General features: G+C 40.8%; 1 protein-coding gene across 1 annotated transcript in view; it reads left to right on the top strand.

Annotated features, from left to right (window-relative positions):
* The window catches only part of COL19A1 (collagen type XIX alpha 1 chain), a 474,185-nt gene that overhangs the window by 444,069 nt on the left and 9,229 nt on the right, over nucleotides 1–20,887 (top strand). Inside the window, exons 47-49 of the mRNA XM_069599490.1 lie at nucleotides 1,343–1,513; nucleotides 3,264–3,330; nucleotides 15,684–15,812. Of these exons, the coding sequence (XP_069455591.1) occupies nucleotides 1,343–1,513; nucleotides 3,264–3,330; nucleotides 15,684–15,812 (367 nt within the window). The remainder of the gene's footprint in view (nucleotides 1–1,342; nucleotides 1,514–3,263; nucleotides 3,331–15,683; nucleotides 15,813–20,887) is intronic.

Below are 20,887 nucleotides of genomic sequence, written 5' to 3'. Positions count from 1 at the left end.
TTTCTCCAAAGAAGACGTATGGATGGCTAACAAACACATGAAAAGATGCTCAACATCACTCATTATTAGAGAAATGCAAATCAAAACCACAATGAGGTACCACTTCACACCAGTCAGAATGGCTGCGATCCAAAAATCTGCAAGCAATAAATGCTGGAGAGGGTGCGGAGAAAAGGGAACCCTCCTACACTGTTGGTGGGAATGCAAACTAGTACAGCCACTATGGAGAACAGTGTGGAGATTCCTTAAAAAATTGCAAATAGAGCTGCCTTATGACCCAGCAATCCCACTGCTGGGCATACACACCGAGGAAACCAGAATTGAAAGAGACACATGTACCCCAATGTTCATCGCAGCACTGTTTATAATAGCCAGGACATGGAAACAACCTAGATGTCCATCAGCAGATGAATGGATAAGAAAGCTGTGGTACATATACACAATGGAGTATTACTCAGCCGTTAAAAAGAATTCATTTGAATCAGCTCTGATGAGATGGATGAAACTGGAGCCGATTATACAGAGTGAAGTAAGCCAGGAAGAAAAACACCAATACAGTATACTAACACATATATATGGAATTTAGGAAGATGGCAATGACGACCCTGTATGCAAGACAGCAAAAAAGACACAGATGTGTATAACGGACTTTTGGACTCAGAGGGAGAGGGAGAGGGTGGGATGATTTGGGAGAATGGCATTCTAACATGTATACTATCATGTAAGAATCGAATCGCCAGTCTATGTCTGATGCAGGATACAGTATGCTTGGGGCTGGTGCATGGGGATGACCCAGAGAGATGTTATGGGGAGGGAGGTGGGAGGGCGGTTCATGTTTGGGAATGCATGTAAGAATTAAAGATTTTAAAATTTAAAAAATAAAAAACTAAAAAAAAAAAAAAGTTGGCTTAAAGCTCAACATTCAGAAAACGAAAAAGAAAAAAAAAAAAAATGAAAGCTTTCAGTGATGAAATCTTCTCAGCCCTCTTCCTCTGTCATCACAAAGGAGACCAAGGCCTGAAGTGGCAGCGCCACTGAAGACTTTCAGAAATGTCATCACTCTGGGCTGACACCGGGTGCTAGTAAGCTCATCACTGACTTTGAACTAGTGCTTTCTGCGTGCCAGTGCCGCTTAAGGCACCCTAGTGAGTAAAGTTACTTCTCAGCATCATCTATTCGGTGGATACTGCTAATAGCCCCCCTTTAGGGAGAGGAAGCAGGGTGCAGGGAGTTTAATCCACTTTCCGAAGGCTCCACAGCTAACACATGCCAGTATGAATCCAGAACCTTTGCTAACATGGTTCTAGAAGAGATCATTCTAACTCATTTTTTCCCTTAACAGGGTGATCAGGGAATCCCAGGAGACCGAGGCCCACAAGGTGAACAAGGAAAACCAGGCCTTCAAGGGATCAAGGGGGCCATTGGTCCTGTGGGGCCCCCAGGAAACAAGGGCTCCCCAGGATCCCCTGGGCACCAGGGCCCCCCAGGCATCCCTGGCCTCCCTGGCTCCCCGGTAAGTGGGCAGAGAGCTCCTGGAGCTCCTGGCTGGGACTGCAAGTCATAAACCTTTCCAGATAAAGTGAACCTAAGCTGGCCTCTACAAGTGCAGCAATCTTGTTATTTATTTCAAGTGATGTGCCGGGTCCCACGCTGAATACTCACTGAACATTCCCTCCTTAGATCCTCACAACTAACCTGAGAGGACAGATGACCTCTCCTTCCACGTTGACAAATGCAGAAGCTGAACTTTGACCTTTCCAGGGTCACAGTGATCTAGGGGTCAGACAGACCCAGCTCTGACCGGCTCTAGAGCCTTGCCCTCAAATACAATCGATGGTGTCCCCTTACACTACACAGAAAACACACCTATTTATGTTAAAACTCCATTTTGTTGACTGTCAGAATCTGCCCTGAGTGGTGCTTTGAAGTGGAAACCCACTGGCCAAAGAGATTATCTGGCTAAGGAGGCCCCTGTCTTTATAAGCATCCTCAGGAGGTGGTGGGTGGCCGTCCTGCAGAGGAACTGAATCAGAGTATGTCCTCGTCAGGAAGAAAGTCGGGCGGTCCTAGTGTGAGGCCAGAGAATGAAGGACATGCTGTCCCCTGATAAACAGCTAAGTCCAGAGATTGGGCCGAACTGGGCATTCCTACCATACTCTGTTTCACCCACTCTTGCTATGCTCTGCTTGAATCAAGCCTATGCAGTGAACTCTCAATGCTGTGCCAATATGTGGTATTGGATGCATTCATTCAAACAGTGAAAATAAAATGTTCTGAAATTAGAACTATTCTGTTCTACAGAAGCTATCACTCTGTGTGAACCCATCATATTGTCTTTAAAGCCACACATGTATCCCTGGATAGTAACCACCAAATACAAAGAAGAGTAACAACATACTTTGAAGCCTTAACCACTGTGAAAAATGATAGCCCCCTTTTAAAACTATCAAGGTACTGAAATAAAACATTACTATTATAAATGTTAAATGCTATTATGAATGTTAGGTTCTTGGTCAAATTCATGTAGATTTATTTGTAAAGGGGTTAAAAAGTCAAGTGGCATCATCTGCCTACTTCCCTTTACCAGACTCCACAGCATTTTGTATCAAGAAAGTTTCAGACTTCCAGTGATCCATCAAAGGGTCCACCTGCCAATGCAGGAAACACTGCTTTAATCCCTGGTCCGGGAAGATCCCACATTCCACGAAGCAACCGAACCCATGCACCACCACTTGTGACCGTGTGCACAGCTGCCGAAGCCTCTCTACCCTGGAGCCCGTGCTCTGCAGCGAGAGAAGCTACCAGTGAGAAGCCTGAGCACTGCAACTCGGGAGCAGTCCCCCAGCGCCACAAATAGAGAAAGGCCACACGGAGCCGTAAATGTTTTTGGCGTACGGCCAAAACTAAATAAATAAAAATGTTAAAAAGAAAAGAAAATTGCTTAATACAGGTTTGGTTGCAGTGTGTAAATTGCAAAATAAACTTGACCATGAAGTGGGTAAAACTCAGTAAGCTTTAGCTCATGAATGAAACATGCTAAAGAATCAACCCAGTTAGAGTGTTCATCCTTTGAAGACACATAATAGAATCGGTTAAATATTGATTTTACCAGTATCCAGGGATTATTACAAAGGACGAAACTATTTTGCTAGATCAATGAATCTCTACAGACATTTCCAGCATGCATGCCAACCCACTACTTCTATTCTTTATTCATTTGTGCTAGGTTCTGTATTAACAGACCTTTCCTTCCTCTTCTTTAGGCTGACGTGGTTTCATTTGAAGAAATAAAGAAGTATATTAATCAAGAAGTTCTGAGGATTTTTGAAGGTGAGATTTGCTGAGTACACATTTCTGCATTGTCCCTGCTACCTCCTTCCCCTCTGCTGCTGACAGTCTCTCCAGCAACGTTTGTCCAAAGATGCTGTGCACCGTCCGCCTTGAGAGGTGACCTGTCCTAGGATGGGGCAACTCAGATAGGAGCTTCTTACTCACATGGAGCTAAGTTTGCCTCCTTGTAAGTTCCCTCCTCATTCCTGGTCTGTAGCCACCACGGGGAAAGAACCTTCTCTTCACATGACAGCCCTCTGAGTGAGCACCCACGGCACCCCTCCCTAATCTTCTCCTCCATGGAGCATGTCCGGTTCCCCCAGGCCATCGCCCTGGAGAAACGGCCCTCATTCCCCAGGGGTATTGTGACCAGGGAGAGGACAGTGTCTAGGGATCTGGACCAGGCTCAGTGAACCATGGCCACCAGCCCTGTTTACCTGCCTCTCGTTGCTGTTACAGCCACAAGCTAAGAAGTGCTTTTACCTTTTTGGCAGGTGGAAGGAGGTGTTTGCTTGCATGCTAAGTCCCTTCGGTCATGTCCGACTCTTTGCGACCCTATAGACTATAGCCTGCCAGGCTCCTCTCTCCATGGGATTTCCCTGGAGTGGGTTGCCATTATCTCCTCCAGCGATCTTCCCAACCCAGGGATCAAACCTGTGTCCCTTTTGTCTTCCGCATCAGCAGGCAGGTTCTTTATCACTAGTGCCACCCGGGAAGCCCGTGGAAGGAGGATACATTTCTAAATGTTTTTTAAATCAAAATAATATTTCATGACATGCAAAATGATCAGAAATTCAAATCTGTGTCCATAAATAGTGTCATAGGAGTGTAGTCACACTTGTTTCTTTATGTATTTTCTCTGCTCACTTTCATGCTGGACAGCAGGGTTAAGTATATGACAGGGACTGTGTAGCCTGCCAAGCCTCAAATATTTACTTTGTGACCCTTCTCCAAGAAAGCTTTCTGACCCCTGATTTAGATACTTCAATAATGCAGCCTAAGATAGTGTTCCTTTAAAAAAAAAAAAAAGTATCCATATCACACTGTTGAGCTAACAACCCTCCATCCACCTTATAGAAACTTTAAAAAAATTGAATGTTTCTCATTATGCTTTGTGTTGATTTTTTAAATGTAAGTGTGTGATTTTTGTCTATTTTTACTCAACTTTAAGTGATACTTGTGCATACATTGTTCCAACCTGAAAATATCTTTTGGAATCTTGTCTCATTGTAGGGCAGGTTGCGACCCTCATAACCTTGTGTCATCTCTAAATTTCATAGGCATGTCATAATTTTTGATAGAAATGTTGAGTTAAAAGGATTAGGTCTAAACACCATTGAGTCCCTCCTGCCCATTCATAAAGCATTTATTTAATCTATTTTAGCAAGCTCTGAATCCAAATAGTTGTCTTAAAATCTAATCCACATTTCTTTATTTACAAGGATATTACATAATTTTGTCAAATGATTTACAAAAGTCAGGATCATTCCCCTCAACTATGAGCTTAATAAGGTGGGAAGTGTCTTTAGAAAATAAATCCTCATCAGTTCATGATTCCTGCTTCTTGTGCACAGCATCCTCTTTGCTAAGCTAAAAATGCATTGTTGAATTTTCCAGGGGGTAAGATTGCAAGATACCCCAAGTTCATCTTAAGGCTTTCACTGCCAGCATGGAGTTACTCTCTCCAGGAAGCCTGATTATTTTAAGCAGAAATTAGTAGGACAGAACAAAATGTCAGCACTTGAGTGGACATCATCTTATTTCACATGAGCACTAGAGAGAGAGCAGAGTAGCCCAGGGACTTATGTCGCTTCAGTGACAAAATAGAAAAAAAAAAAAAAAAACCAGTTTTTTCAAAGGTCATGAATTCATGCTGCTGATTTCATCTTGCTCTCTACTAAGTATCTTTATCTTGCTCTGACCTGATAGTTTTTAATACAATTATCCACTCTTTTTTTTTTCTTTTGAGTTATGAGTTTTCTCCTTGTAATTTTAACATTTCCCTTAAAATATTAGCATCTCCTTTACTTTTTTGACTTTGGAATCAAGCATCATGAAATAGGCTCCAAACTTTGCAATCCAAACATTCCCCCACAACAAGCATCCCTCAAACATCTGAAAAGCAAAAGGACATCTCAAGCTGTCATGGAAACAATGAAAAATAATAGAGGCATAGGCAAGACCAGGTAATTTTCAGGATTCAGTGCAAAAGGAAAATGCAAGTGCATTGTTCAAAAATTATTAAGAATTATAAGAAAGCAACAGCAGAACATTAAATCAAGCAGGGGCAACCTTCTGAGGGTGGAAGGTAGCACATCTGTAAAGACAGCCCCGAAGTCAGGACACCTGAGGCCTCATGTAACATCTACATCTTTAATAGCCCTGAACCTTGAGAAGGGGAAGCTCCTGGTGGCTCAGACAGTAAAGAATCTGCCTGCAATCCAGCAAACCTGAGTTCAATCCCTGTGTCAGGAAGATTCCCTGGAGAAGGGAATAGCAACCCACTCCAGTATTCCTGCCTAGGGAATCCCTTGGAGAGAGGAGCCTGGTGAGCTACAGTCCATGAGGTCAAAAAGAGCTGGACATGACTGAGCACAGCACACTCACACACACATGTTAGTAAGTATTATCCTGTTCTCTTCTTTCAATATATCTACAATGAGGGATGTTAATTTATATGTGTATTTGTATACATGCTCTATTCAGTCAGCAAAAACAAGACCTGGAGCTGACCATGGCTCAGACCATGAGCCCTTATTGCAGAGTTTTGGCTTAAATTGAAGAAAGTAGGGAAAACCACTAGACCACTCAGGTATGACCTATATCAAATCCCTTATGGTTATACAGTGGAGGTAATGAATAAATACAAAGGATTAGATCTGATAGACAGAGTGCCTGAAGAACTGTGGACAGAGGTTCATAACATTGTACAGGAAGCGTACCCAAAGAAAGTGTACCCATCCCAAAGAAAAAGAAATGCAAGAAGGCAAAGTGGTTATCTGAGAAGGACTGAAAATAGCTGAAGAAAGAAGAAAAGTGAAAGGCAAGGAGAAAAGGAAAGATATACCCGACTGGATGCAGAGTTCCAGAGAACAGCAAGGAGAGACAAGAAAGCCTTCTTAAGTGAGCAGTGTAATGAAATAGAGGAAAGCAATAGAATGTGGAAGACTAGAGGTCTCCTCAAGAAAATTAGAGAGATCAAGGGAATGCTACATGCAAGAATGGGCACGAGGAAGGACAGAAACCGTAAGAACCTAACAGAAGCAGAAGATATTAAGAGGAGGTGGCAAGAATGCACAGAAGAACTGTACAAAAGAGGTCTTAGTGACCTGCATAACCATGAGGATGTGATGACTCACCCAGAGCCCGACATCTGGGAGTGCAAAGTCAAGAAACATCACAATGAAGAAAGCTGGTGGAGGTAATGGAATTCCAGCTGAGTTATTTCAAATCATAAAAGACGAAGCAAGTGCTGCACTCAATATATCAGCAAATTTGGAAAACTCAGCAGTGGCCACAGGACTGGAAAAGGTCAGTTTACATTCCAATCTCAAAGAAAGGCAATGCCGAAGAATCTTCAAACTACTGTACAATTGTGCTCATGTGACATGCTAGCAAGGTAACTGGAGAAAGCAAGGGCACCCCACTCCAGTCCTCTTGCCTGGAAAATCCCATGGGCGGAGGAGCCTGGTAGGCTGCAGTCCGTGGGGTCGCGAAGAGTCAGACATGACTGAGAGACTTCCCTTTCACTTTTCACTTTCATGCATTGGAGAAGGAAATGGCAACCCACTCCAGTGTTCTTGCCTGGAGAATCCAAGGGACGGGGGAGCCTGGTGGGCTTCTGTCTATGGGGTCATACAGAGTCGGACACAACTGAAACTACTTAGCAGCAGCAGCAGCAGCAGCAAGATAATGCTCAAAATCTTTCAAGCTTGGCTTCAACAATACATGAACTGAGAACTTCCAGGTGTACAAGCTGGATTCAGAAAAGGCAGAGGAACCAGGGATCAAGTTGCCAATATCCACTGGATCATAGAAAAAGCATGAGAATGCCAAAAAAAGCATCTGCCTCAGTGACTATAGTAAAGCCTTTGTGTGGGTTACAACAAACTGGAAAGTTTTTGAAGACCAGACCACCTTACTTGCTTCCTGAGGAACTTGTATAAAGGAGAAGAAGCAACAGTTAGAACTGGGCATGGAACAATGGACTGGTTCCAAATTGGGAAAGGAGAACATCAAGTCTGTATATTGTCACCCTGCTTATTTAACTTATTTGCAGACTACATCACATGAAATGCTGGGCTAGATGACTCACAAGCTGGAATTAAGATTGCCAGGAGAAATATCAACAACCTCAGAGAAGCATATGATAACCACTCTAGTGGCAGAAAGCAAATAGGAGCTAAAGAGTCTCTTGATGAAGGTGAAAGAGGAGAGTGAAAAAGCTTGCTTAGATTTCAGCATTCAAAAAATAAGATCATGGCATCCAGTTCCATCACTTCATGGCAAGTAGATGGGGAAACAATGGAAACAGTAACAGATTTTATTTTCTTGGGCTCCAAAATCACTGCTTACTCCTTGGAAGGAAAGTTATGACCAACCTAGACAGCATATTAAAAAGCAGAGACATTACTTTGTCAACAAAGTTCCGTCTAGTCAAGGCTATGGTTTTTCCAATAGTCATGAATGGATGTGAAAGTTGGACTATAAAGAAAGCTGAGCACTGAAGAATTGATGCTTTTGAACTGTGGTGTTGGACTTCAAGGAGATCCAACCAGTCCATCCTAAAGGATATCAGTCCTGGGTGTTCATTGGAAGGACTGATGAAGCTGAAACTCCAACATTTTGGCCACCTGATGCTAAGAGCTGACTCATTTCAAAAGACCCTGATGCTGGGAAAGATTGAGGGAAAGAGGAGAAGGGGACGACAGAGGATGAGATGGTTAGATTGCATCACTGACTCAATGGACATGAGTTTGGGTAAACTCCGGGAGTTGGTGATGGACAGGGAGGCCTGGTGCGCTGCGGTTCATGGGGTCACAAAGAGTTGGAGACGACTGAGTGACTGAACTGAAGTGAAAATCACTGCAGACAGTGACTGCAGTCATGAAATTAAAAGGTGCTTGCTCCTTTGAAGAAAAACTATTACAAACCTAGACAGCGTATTAAAAAGCAAAGATATCACTTTGCCCACAAAGGTCTGTATAGTCTAAGCTATGGTTTTTCCAGTAGTCATGTATGGGTGTGAGTTGGACCATAAAGAAAGCTGAGTGCCGAAGAATTGATGCTTTTGAACTGTGGTGCTGGAGAAGGCTCTTGAGAGTCCCTTGGACTGCAAGAAGATCAAGCCAGTCAATCCCAAAGGAAATCAGTCCTGAATTTTCATTGGAAGTACTGATGTTGAAGTTGAAGCTCCAATACTTTGGTCGTATGTTGCAAAGAGCTGACTCATTGGAAAAGACCCTAATGCTGAGAAAATCTGAGGGCAAGAGAACGGGATGACAGAGGATGAGATGGTTAGATAGCATCACTGACTCAATGGACTTGAGTTTGAGCAAACTCTAGGAGATAGAGAAGGACAAGGAAGCCTGGTGTGCTGCAGTTTATGCGGTCACAAAGAGTCGGACACAACTCAGGGACTGAACCACAACAACAAATTTGTATATATGCATATCATCTCATAGGTAGACATAATTGGAGATGTAATTTTAAAAAGTATTTGCCACATCATAGTCTCTGTTTCTTGCACTCTGCTTCTTTCAGTTTGCTTAAGTCTACCACACAACTTAGAGGGTTTCCTCAGTGCCAGTCATCCTTGGCTATCTGATCATGCAAAAGCATGGGCTCTAGAAAAAACTGATGGACTATTAGGAGTGAATGATGGGATTGCCAACCATGAGCTTTATTGTAGGTAGTCTAGTTGGTTTTTTTTTTTTTTTAATTGAAGGACCCTCAACTTCAGTGTCTTGAAGTCTCATTCTGATCAGATTCCCCAGAGGAAACACTTGCATTACCAGCCTGGCTGCTACCATCTGGGGAGAAGGGTAGAAGACTCCTGCTGGGGCCTCAGCTCCAAGCATTGCAGTTTCCATCTCTTCTCCTTTTTCTCAGTCTGGAAGCCTGGGTCTCAACACAGTCTGTGGTTTTCCATGCAGAGATGGTCTGTTTACGCTTCTCAGATAATAAACCTTCAGGCTGAAATTGGGAAGGGGCAGTGAGCCAGCTGCACAAGCAGAGAAAGGGATTTTATGACCATTTCCTAAACAGGCTTCCAACCAGTCTCCCCCATTTCAGTTCCCCTCCTTCACCCTCACTTCCATATGTAACTCATGCAGTCAATTCTGAATATTTTAAAGATTTTATGGTTTGACACAGGCTGTCCCTCAGCTTCCAGTGTAAAGATTTGGTTTTTGTGAGTCTGCGAAGTTATCCACACTCCACCATCTGAGAGCTTCTACAGTTTAATGTCATCTCCTTTCATGATGTTATTCTCCTATTCTCATGGTTTTATGCCTTTAAAAATAATTTACTATTGTTTTTGTAGGGATATAACAAGGAGTTAAAGCAGACACATGTGTCTTTACTCATAATAACATTTCAAAGCAACAAAGGTAACAAAGGATTAGATCGAGCCAGAGTTAGATGTAGCAGTAGCAACCCTTGAGTCATGATGAGCAACCTAAGCAAATGTGAAGCCACCAAATGATGCTGCTGAATTAACAGTTAATATGAAACTGGAACATCATTCTTAAGATATGAAAGGAAATTGCTCTTCTGATATTTTTATTCATTAGGAGATAACTATTTAATTTTGGTTTCCACATTCAAGAGATATATGGAAAGGCCCAGAATAGTAGAACCAAAAAAGTGATTTACAGAACAGATTGCCAAGCCTATGAGTAAAAGTTAACCTGAAGGCCAACACATAACAATATTATCAAATTAATGACTGATTTCCCAAGGGAAATCACCCAGTAACTAGTCTCTGTTTCCATAATGGAGTAACAAAAGAAAATAAGTTGAAGCTCTATCAAGAAAATGGGCAATTAAACATTTGAATGGGCTTTAGGAGAAAAAGATGAGTCTCTCTTTGAAAATATTTACAAATTCTATCTGTGAAATAGAAGGTAGGCCATGGGTTGGATGATGTCTGAATGTCCCTTCCATCTCTGTCTGATGTACTTTATCACCACATTAATATCCATGTCTGCTTGATATTAACAAGCCCTTTCTCCAAGGAAGGCCCGCCCCGGTCTCATCTGTTAGAATGACTGCTGTGACTGCTGTGGGTTTGCTTTGGCAGATGGCCTCTGTGTGTCTGCTTTATGCAAGCTCCTATCCAGACTCTTTAGTTTCCTGCCTCATTAGAAAGCGTAGCCAAAAACAGTTTATTGACCAAAGATCCGTGAAAACAGAGGAAAAACAATTAAGAATACAGGTCTTTATAATTTATTTACTGGCTCAGAAATGTATTATTTAAAATTATAGAGCACTAGAGTATGGTTCAGAGGAAGTAATTACTCTTATGCTAAATGACTGTTCCTGAGTGTATCTTAAAGCTAGATAATTTACAGCTAGAAGTAATTATTTAAAAAATATTGTTGCCCTGTAAATAAATTCTTCCGTACCATTTTTCTAGATTCCGTATATATGTGTTAGAATACAACAGGGGAGAAGCAGACATAGAGAATATACTTATGGACATGGGGAGAGGGAAGGAAAGGGTGAGATGTATGGAAAGAGTCAACATGGAAACTTACATTACCATATGTAAATTAGATAGGCAACAGGAATTTGCTGTACGGCTGAGGAAACTCAAACAGGGGCTCTGTATCAACCTAGCGGGGTGAGACAGGGTGGGAGAGCGGAGGGAGTTTCAAAAGGGAGGGGATATATGTATACCTATGGCTGATTCATGTTGACGTTTGACAGAAAACAGCAAAATTCTGTAAAGCAATTATCTTTCAATAAAAAAATAATAAAATACATTGGGATGAGGTGGAGATGGAGTTGGGATGGGTGTTCAGGATCAGGGGAGGACATATATACACCCGTGGCCGATTCATATTGACATATGGCAAAAGCCACCACAATATTGTACAGTAATTAGCCTCCAATTAAATTAAATTAATTTAAAATTTTTTTTAAAAACTGTTTTGCTGAAAATATTTAAAAGCACCAAAAGCAAAGTGCTTGTAAATTCAATTCATATGTTAAAGAGGAAAACGTAGTGATAGGAATATTTTGTTTAGACATTGAAGGCATTCAAAGAGGTATGTCTCAAATTAAGAAAAATTGTACTGAAGTATATATCTTTTAAGTGCAAAACAATAACTAATAAGCAAAGTTTCAAGCTGTAAACAGTGAATTTCATATTTTTATAAAATACTCAGTTTACAATTAATGTAAAGATATTCTATCTATATTCAATGGGATGGGATGATTTGCAAATTTGTTTTATATACAGTTACTCAAACAGATGTATTCACATCAAGCAAACATGCCTCAGATAGAAAGGTAATGAAAAGTGTTACTGGAAAGTCAGTGACTTAATGTCACTTTTGGAGATGAGCTATCAGTCCTCATCGGTCCCCATCATCACAGTCAGTAAATCTTCACTGGAGATTCTGGTCCTGTGGACACTGTCCTGTTTCCATTCTGGCTTCTTCTTGATTTCAGAATGTGAGTGTAGGGTGATTACTCTTTTGATAAGCACAGCTAATACTCCACATTTGTTGGGGTTTTTTCTTTAATAATTCTATTTGAAAATAATTTTGCTTTATTTCCTAAACAGTGTACGGACCTACATTTTTTAAACAAAAGTTTTTATTGAAAGCTCGTTGAAAAATAGGTTACTCTCAAGAGTAACTTCATCAAAAATTTATGAAACAGACATATCTGTTTAAGTGAAAAGTATCTTTCAAGTTCAAATAAAACTACACTGAGTGAAAAGTCTGGAAAAAGTTGAGGTACCTCTTTACAGGTCTCTATGATTTGGCCCTTGTTTTTCCCAGTTGGCAGCTATGGATTCTAATGTGTTACAGTCATTTTGTCCTTACTTACAAAATTATCACTAATGTAATCAATAAAACACTTTTCTGGAATTTTTCACATGAAAGATTCATTTCTTAATACTTATTAGCTATATCTTCAAAAAATTGTGGTTAGTTTCACAAATGAAATCATTTAAATTTGCTTTTTAAAGAAAATACGTGAAAAGAATACTGTTTCTTTTTGCCATAGCAAGGACATGCCCTCCTCCAGTTTTCTGTTTTAAATCTAGTTGTGTATATGTTAGATTTGTTAAATATGAGCTTTGTAAGGGTATTAGTCACTCAGTTATGTCTGACTCTGAGACACTATGGACTATAGCCTAGCAGGCTCCTCTGTCCATGGATTTCTCCTCGCAAGAATACCGGAGTAGGTAGCTGTTCCCTTCTCCAGGGGATCTTCCCAATGACATAGTGGTAAAATATTGAATATGCTTCTGAGGTGAAATTTAAACAATGGTCTATGTGATATTAATAACCAAGAACAAGTATAACTGTGACTTGATTATTAGAAAAATAATTCTGAGAATATATGACAGATTTCTAGTCATAAAATAAAGCTTATCAGCAGAAAATCATTATAGTGCATGGGACTTATAAAAACATGGATAATAGTTGTTACTGAAATGATCATCTCTCAAGCTATCTCCATGATCCCACAACAAGAGCACTGAATACAGAAAATGTTAGGCCCTGTTTATGGAGAACATTTCATTTAATTTAATGTTTCATAATATGACGTTTAGGAATTCTAGAGTGAAAATTCTTATTTATATTTTCAAATTTACCTGTTTTGAAGTTCATCATTTTTCAAATTGTTTAAATATTAAGAGTTATTAACATCCCCATAGTCTACATTGTATAGCCACTTTTTTGCTGACATTTAGCTTTTTATCTTATATTGGAGCATATAGTTGATCAAAGCTGTTGTGTTAGTTTCAGGCGTGCAGTGAAGTGGTTCAGTTGTACATGTGCATGTATACATGTGTCTGTTCTTTTTCAGATTCTTTTCCTGTTTAGATTGTTCGAGAATATTGAGCAGAGTTCCTATGCTATACTGTAGGTCCATGGTTGTTCATTTTACATGCAGTAGTGTATTGATGTTTGACTCCACCCGTGAGGATACTCTCATGACCCGCCAGCCAAGCTCTCTGGAGGCAGCACTCAGGCACAGTCCTCACTGCCCTCCCTTGCCTCTCTGTTTAGGTCCCAATGACAGGCAGCCTGGTAGATGAGCGTAGGACAGTGCTGTGTCCTTGAGAAGATTTAGGATGTATTCAGTGCATAACGGTCACATCACTCAACACTGGCAAAAGATGTTTCAATGTTCTGAATAACTTGTCATCTTCCTGCAACTTGTGCGTTCTCAGTTTCAGCATCTTCTTGAGGCTCACAGAAATGTACAGAGGCTTTTTGCTGTTTTCACTGTCTCCAGTTGGCATTCCCTGGGCACATGCTTCTCGGCACCAATGCTGTATTTGTTCCTTTGGCCAAATGAGATATCCTTCCTATTGAGACTTAGGCTGGATAATGGAACTAACTGAAAATCAAACCAGAAAAAAAACAAAAAAATAAGAATGAGGGTGTATCATAAGACATTTTAGTTTTAAAGTATACATTAGTTTTCGACAAAGTAAAACATTAGCCCAGCTTAGAAATTAAACTGAAGAAGGCGATGGCACCCCACTTCAGTACTCTTGCCTGGAAAATCCCATGGATGGAGGAGCCTGATGGGCTGCAGTCCATGAGGTCGCGAAGAGTCAGACACAACTGAGCGACTTCACTTTCACTTTTCACTTTCATGCATTGGAGAAGGAAATGGCAACCCACTCCAGTGTTCTTGCCTGGAGAATCCCAGGGACGGGGAAGCCTGGTGGGCTGCCGTCTATGGGGTCACACAGAGTCAGACACGACTGAAGCGACTTAGCAGCAGCAGCAGCAGAAATTAAACAGTGCCATGAAATCACTATGATGGGCATCCTTTCAATAAATAAACCTCTTTGTCAGTAATGTGGCTTTCTGACCTGTGCACACTGCTGTATTTGTTGATTTGTGGCTGCGCTGGGTCTTGGGTGCTGCCCATGGGCCCTCCCTAGTTGCGGAGAGCAGGGGCTACTCTTCCTGCAGTGCTCAGGCTTCTCATTGCCGTGGCCCCTCTTGTTGCTGAGCACAGGCTCTAGGTTCGTAGGTTCAGTAGCTGCGACACAGGGGCTCGTTAGCTGTGGCTTGCGGGCCCAGTAGCTGCAGCTCAAGAGGTCTAGAGCCCAGGTTCAGTAGTTGTGGTGCACGGGCTTAGTTGCTCCACAGTTTGTAAAATCTTCCTGGACCAGGGGTTGAACCCCGTCCCCTACATTGGCATGTGGGCTCTTATCGACTGTGCCACCAGGGAAGTCCAGTAATGCAGTTTTGTTCAGTGCTATAATGTCACCTACCACTGCATAAGAAAGTTTCTCAAAACGTCAGTGGCTTAAAACAACAGTGGTTATCATCACACATTTTTTCTGGGTCGGGGACTTCCAGAGTTGCTTAGTTGTGTGGTTCTGACTCAGTCTGTCATGAATTATGTTCAGAGTGCCAGCTGACGTCCCCTGAGGGCTTGGCTGGGGCTGGGAGAGCCACATCCAGCCTCACTCATGTGGCTGTCGGCCGATGGCTTCAGTTCACCCCTATGTAAGTCTGCTTGTGTCCTCAGGATGTGGCAGCTGGCTTCCCTACAGAATGAGAAGCTAAGAGAGAACTGCCAGGAGGTCACAAGCCTTTATGAATTAGTCTTCCTACTTGCCTTTTTCTTATTCATTAAAAGTAAAAGGAAGTCCAGCCCACAGTTCATAATAGAAGGATTAGGCTCCATCTAATTCCACTTGGAAGGGACTGTCAAAGACCTTATCAGCATACTTTAAATCACCACAGGTACATCCACAGCATTGCTGGAAAGAGGCTTACATTTATTATAACAACCATTTTTTAAATACGAACCTGAGCTCTCTCTACAAGTCATCACAGAGGTTAATCAGACTCTAGGATGTTGCCCACTAGGTTAGCGACATCTCTGAACTGCTGAAGGTCCTCAGAGCCTCTCATCGTCACAACTTATCTGTCTTCATGTTGAAGCAACCTTGTACAATTGTTTTACTTGAACAATCAAAAAATCTCTTAGCAGTCAGACCAGTTGGTAAACTAGATGTGCGTAAATTGAAAACCAAGTCAATTTTTGTCGAATTTCATGAGAAACAAATTTGAAAACTTTTGACATAAAATGTGTGTCTGTAACATGATGTATTATTTTTCCTTTCATCAATGAAGAGAGGATGGCCGTGTTCCTATCCCAGCTCAAGCTCCCAGCAGCAATGCTGGCTGCTCAAGCTCATGGGAGGCCTGGGCCTCCAGGCAAGGATGGGTTACCTGGACCTCCAGGAGACCCTGGACCCCAAGGTAAGTCTTGAAGGACAATATTTGTTTACCAACTATTTCACTCTCAGTATTCATAACATGCTAATCACAGTTAAGTCATAAGCTATGTATATTAATATGCAATTTTTGTTATTCACTAAGTCATATCCAACTCTTTTGCAACATCATTTCCTTCTCCAGAATACATATTAAAAACATGTATTCATACATACAAAATATGTATATAGATTATATATATTTGGTATATATTATATAAATTTGTATGTACTATACATTTAATACAGGATATCTTATTAATATTTGACATGTCAGAAATAGATTTTTAACTATTCATTCAAATTTAAACCTGATCATATCTGCTAATCTAAATATATTTAATAATTTTGCTATGATAATAACAGCAATAATCTGTGCTTATTTATCCTTATTAACTCAGATGTCTACTCAAAATTTGCACAGTATCTCAGTTTCAGTTCAGTTCAATTCAGTTGCTCAATCATGTCTGACTCTGCAACCCCATGGACTGCAGCACACCAGGCTTCCTTGTCCATCACCAACTCCCAGAGCTTACTCAAACTCATGTCCATTGAGTCAGTGATGCCATCCAACCATCTCATCCTCCGTTTCCCCTTCTCCTCCTGCCTCCTATTTTTCCCAGCAACAGAGTCTTTTCAAATGAGTCAGCTCTTCACATCAGGTGGCCAAAGTATTGGAGTTTCAGCTTTAGCATCAGTCCTTCCAATGAACACCCAGGACTGATATCCTTTAGGATGGACTGGTTGGATCGCTTTGCAGTCCAAGGGACTCTCAAGAGTCTTCTCCAACATTATAGTTCAAAAGCATCAATTCCTCAGCACTCAGCTTTCTTTATAATCCAACTCTCACATCGATATATGACTACTGCGAAAACCATAGCCTTGACTAGATGGACCTTTGTTGACAAAGTAATGTCTCTGCTGTCTAGGTTGGTCATAACTTTCCTTCCAAAGAGTAACCGACTTTTAATTTCATGGTTGCAATCACCATCTTCGGTGATTTTGAAGCCCCAAAAAATAAAGTCAGCCACTGTTTCTACTGTTTCTCCATCTATTTGCCATGAAGTGATGGGACCAGATGCCATGATCTTAGTTTTCTGAATGTTAAGCCAACTTTTTCACTCTCCTCTTTCACTTTCATCAAGAGGCTCTTTAGTTCTTCTTCACTTTCTGCCATAAGGGTGGTGTCATCTGCATATCTGAGGTTATTGATGTTTCTCCTGGCAATCTTGATTCCAGCTTGTGCTTCATCCAGCCTGGCTTTTCTCATGATGTACTCTGCATAGAAGTTAAATAAGCAGGGAGACAATATACAGCCTTGACGTACTCCTTTCCCAATTTGGAATGAGTCTGTTGTTCCATGTCTGTTTCTGTTACTTCTTGGCCTGCATAGAGATTTCTTAGGAAACAGGTAAGGTAATCTGGTATTCCCATCTCTTTCAGAATTTTCCACAGTTTGTTGTGATCCACACAGTCAAAGGCTTTGGCCTAGTCAATAAAACAGAAATAGGTGTTTTTCTGGAACTCTCTTGCTTTTTTCATGATCCAACAGATGTTGGCAATTTGATCTCTGGTTCCTCTGCTTTTTCTAAATTCAGCTTGAACATCTGGAATTTCACAGTTCATGAACTGTTGAAGCCTGGCTTGGAGAATTTTGAGCATTATTTTGGTAGCATGTGAGATAAGTGCAATTTTGTGGTAGTTTGAGCATTCTTTGGCATTGCCCTTCTTTGGGATTGGAATGAAAACTAAACTTTTCCAGTCCTGTGGCCACTGCTGAGTTTTCCAAATGTGCTGGCATATTGAGTGCAGCCCTTTCACAGCATCATCTTTTAGGATTTGAAATAGCTCAACTGGAATTCCATCACCTCCACTAGCTTTGTTCGTAGTGATGCTTCTTAAGGCCCACTTGACTTCACATTGCAAGATGTCCAATTCTAGGTGAGTGATCACACCATCGTGGTTATCTGAGTCATGAAGATCTTTTTTATATAGTTCCTCTGTGTATTCTTGCCACCTTTTCTTAATATCTCCTGCTTCTGGTAGGTCCATACCATTTCTGTCCTTTATTGTGCTCATCTTTGCATGAAATATTCCCTTGGTATCTCTGATTTTCTTGAAGAGATCTCTAGTGTTTCCCATTCTATTTTTTTCCTTTATTTCTTTGTATTGATCACTGAGGAAGGCTTTCTTATCTCTCCTTGTTATTGTTTGGAACTCTGCATTCAAATGAGTATATTGTTCCTTCTCTCCTTGACTTTCACTTCTCTTCTTTTCACAGCTACTTTTAAGGCCTCCTCAGACAACCATTTTGCCTATTGCATTTCTTATTTTGGGGGATGGTCCTGATCACTGCCTCCTGTACAATGTCATGAACCTCTGTCCATAGTTCTTCAGGCAGTTTATCAGATCTAGTCCCTTGAATCTATTTGTCATTTCCACTGTATAATCGTAAGGGATTTGATTTAGGTCATACCTGTGTGGTCTAGCGTTTTTCCCTACTTTCTTCAATTTGAGTCTGAATTTCACAATAAGGAGTTCATGATCTGAGCTACAGTCAGCTCCTGGTCTTATTTATGCTGACTATATAAAGCTTCTCCATCTTTGGCTGCAAAGAATATAATCAATCTGATTTCAGTATTGGCCATCTGGTGATGTCCATGTGTAGAGTCTTCTCTTGTGTTGTTGGAAGAGGGTGTTTGCTATGACCAGTGCATTCTCTTGGCAAAACTCTTTTAACCTTTGACCTACTTCGCTTTGTACTCCAAGGCCAAATTTGCCTGTTACTGGAGGTATTTCTTGACTTCCTACTTTTGCATTCCAGAAAGGCAGTCCAAAAAAGCTTTGCACTATGGGATTTGTTTTTAAGAAATATTTGCCTGTAGTCAGGCTGTATTGATAATCCTGTCAAAAGACACCAGGAAACCTTATTATAGTAAAGAGAAGGGTTACTGGTCAATTCTTGGTGCCTCACCATAGCTGACAGGAACTGAAGGGTTTTTCTCTGGCAGATAAATAGATATGAAGTACTCAGAATATGCAGTTATGAAGTAACTTCAAAGTTTTGCTCTGCTCAATTTAAAAGTTTTCTCAAAAAGGAAAAAATATGCATGTAACACTGTTACCCCGTGCATGATGGATGATTATAAAAAGTACCGTTACCCTAGAGACCATGAAAGCTCAGAGACTGTCAGCTGATTAGTCCTCTTCTTGACACAGTGTGACTGAGTCTGAGGAAAGCTGAAGTGAGAAACCCAGCACAGAAGAAGCAGAACGTGGGCCGGAGCAAGACACCAGGTGTTCTGCCCACATGCAAATTCTGTTTGATGATGGCTTTTCGGAAATTTCTAAAAGGGACATTTTTTTTTCAGTGTTTTTCAAGAAAAAAGCCCATTTTCATTTGAAATGACATAGTTTGGTTTGAGACATGCACTATAGAATGAGACTTTTATTGTCTCATTATCTTTAGGGAAGGACAGAAATTTAAAGGGGTTTTATAGAATTTTCTTGGCTTATCAGAGAAGCTGGAGCATGTGGAGAGCAATGAGAAATTGACATGAGACTTCAAGCATGCCCCACAGATATTATGGGATGGTTCCAGGCCATTACCAGGAAGTAGACATCACAGTGAATCAAGCCTTGTGAATTTTCTGGTTTCTCAGTGGATATGAAGGTTGTGCTTGTACTATTCTGTAGCCTGTTGGGGATGCAATAGTATTATATCTAAAAAAACAACATGTATACTTTAATTAGCAGTTATTTCATTACTGAAATCTGCTAACCATCCTCTGAGCCTTTAGCTTTTCGTAATCTTCTTCCTGGTGGAGAGTCTTGTCTCCATGTTGGTGGCTGCTGACTGATCAGGGTCCTACCTACTGTAGGACCCACTGTAGATTGTTGAAGATTGGGGTGGCTGTGGCAATTTCTAAAAATGAGCCAATGATGAACTTTGCTGCATCAACTGACTCTTCTTTTCGCAAATAATTTTTCTGTAATAGCAGTGCTGTTTGATAGTATTTTTTTTAATCCATGCTTGAAGTTGGAATCAGTCCTCTCAAAATTCTGCTGCTGTTTTATCAACTAAGTTTATGCACTATTCTAAATCCTTTGTCGTCTTTTCAGAAAGCTTCACTGCCTCTTTACCAGGAGTAAATCCTATCTCAAGAAACCGCTTTCTTTGCTCATCCATAAGAAGCAACCCTTCTTCCATTCAAGTTTCATCATGAAATTGCAGCAATTCAATCCCATCTTCAGGCTCCACTTCTAATTCTAGTTCTCTTACTGTTTCCACTACACCTGTAGTTACTTCCTCCACTGAAGGCTTGACCACCTCCACATCATCCACGAGGGTTGAAATCAACTTCTTCCAAATTCCTGTTAATGTTGATATTTTGACCTCTTCCTGTGAATCATGAATGTTCTTCTTTACATCTAGGATCATGAATCTTTTCTGGCAGTTTTTCTATTTTCCCCCAGATCCATCAGATAAATCACTGTCTATGGCAGCTATAGCCTTACAGAATATATTTTCTAAAGAATGAGACTTGAAAATCAAAATGACTCCTTGGTCCATGTGTTACATGAAAATAACAGGACTCTTGTTGTATGTTTCTGTCAGGTCTCCTGGGTGACCAGGTACATTGTCAATGAACAGTAATATTTTGGAATGATCCTTTTTTTCTGAGCAATAGGTCTCAGCAGTTGGCTTAAAATGCTCAGTAAACCATGTTGTAAACAGATGTGCTGTCATTGAGATTTTGTTGTCCCATTTATAAAGCCATAAAAATATAATAATCATGAAAATTTGAAATGCAACACCAATACTTTTTGACACAGAGTTGCTACAGACCTTCAATTTGTAAAAGATTCAGTATCTACAAAGTGCAGTAAAACCACATATGACTATTTTAGAAGTTCACAATATAATTTGAATGGGGGAGGTACTGCTGCTACCAAGATTCTGATGATGAAACTTGTGGACCCTCTTTTAGCACCCTGATCCTCCTACAGAAAGAACAGAGGCCAGTGTGATTCTGAGTTGGGTCACCTCACTTGCATTTT

This window comes from Ovis canadensis, chromosome 9, assembly GCF_042477335.2.
Source record: "Ovis canadensis isolate MfBH-ARS-UI-01 breed Bighorn chromosome 9, ARS-UI_OviCan_v2, whole genome shotgun sequence".
NCBI classification, from domain to species: Eukaryota; Metazoa; Chordata; class Mammalia; order Artiodactyla; family Bovidae; genus Ovis; species Ovis canadensis.
Note: the sequence above shows the minus strand (reverse complement) of the source record. Positions and strands in the feature narration are given on the sequence as shown.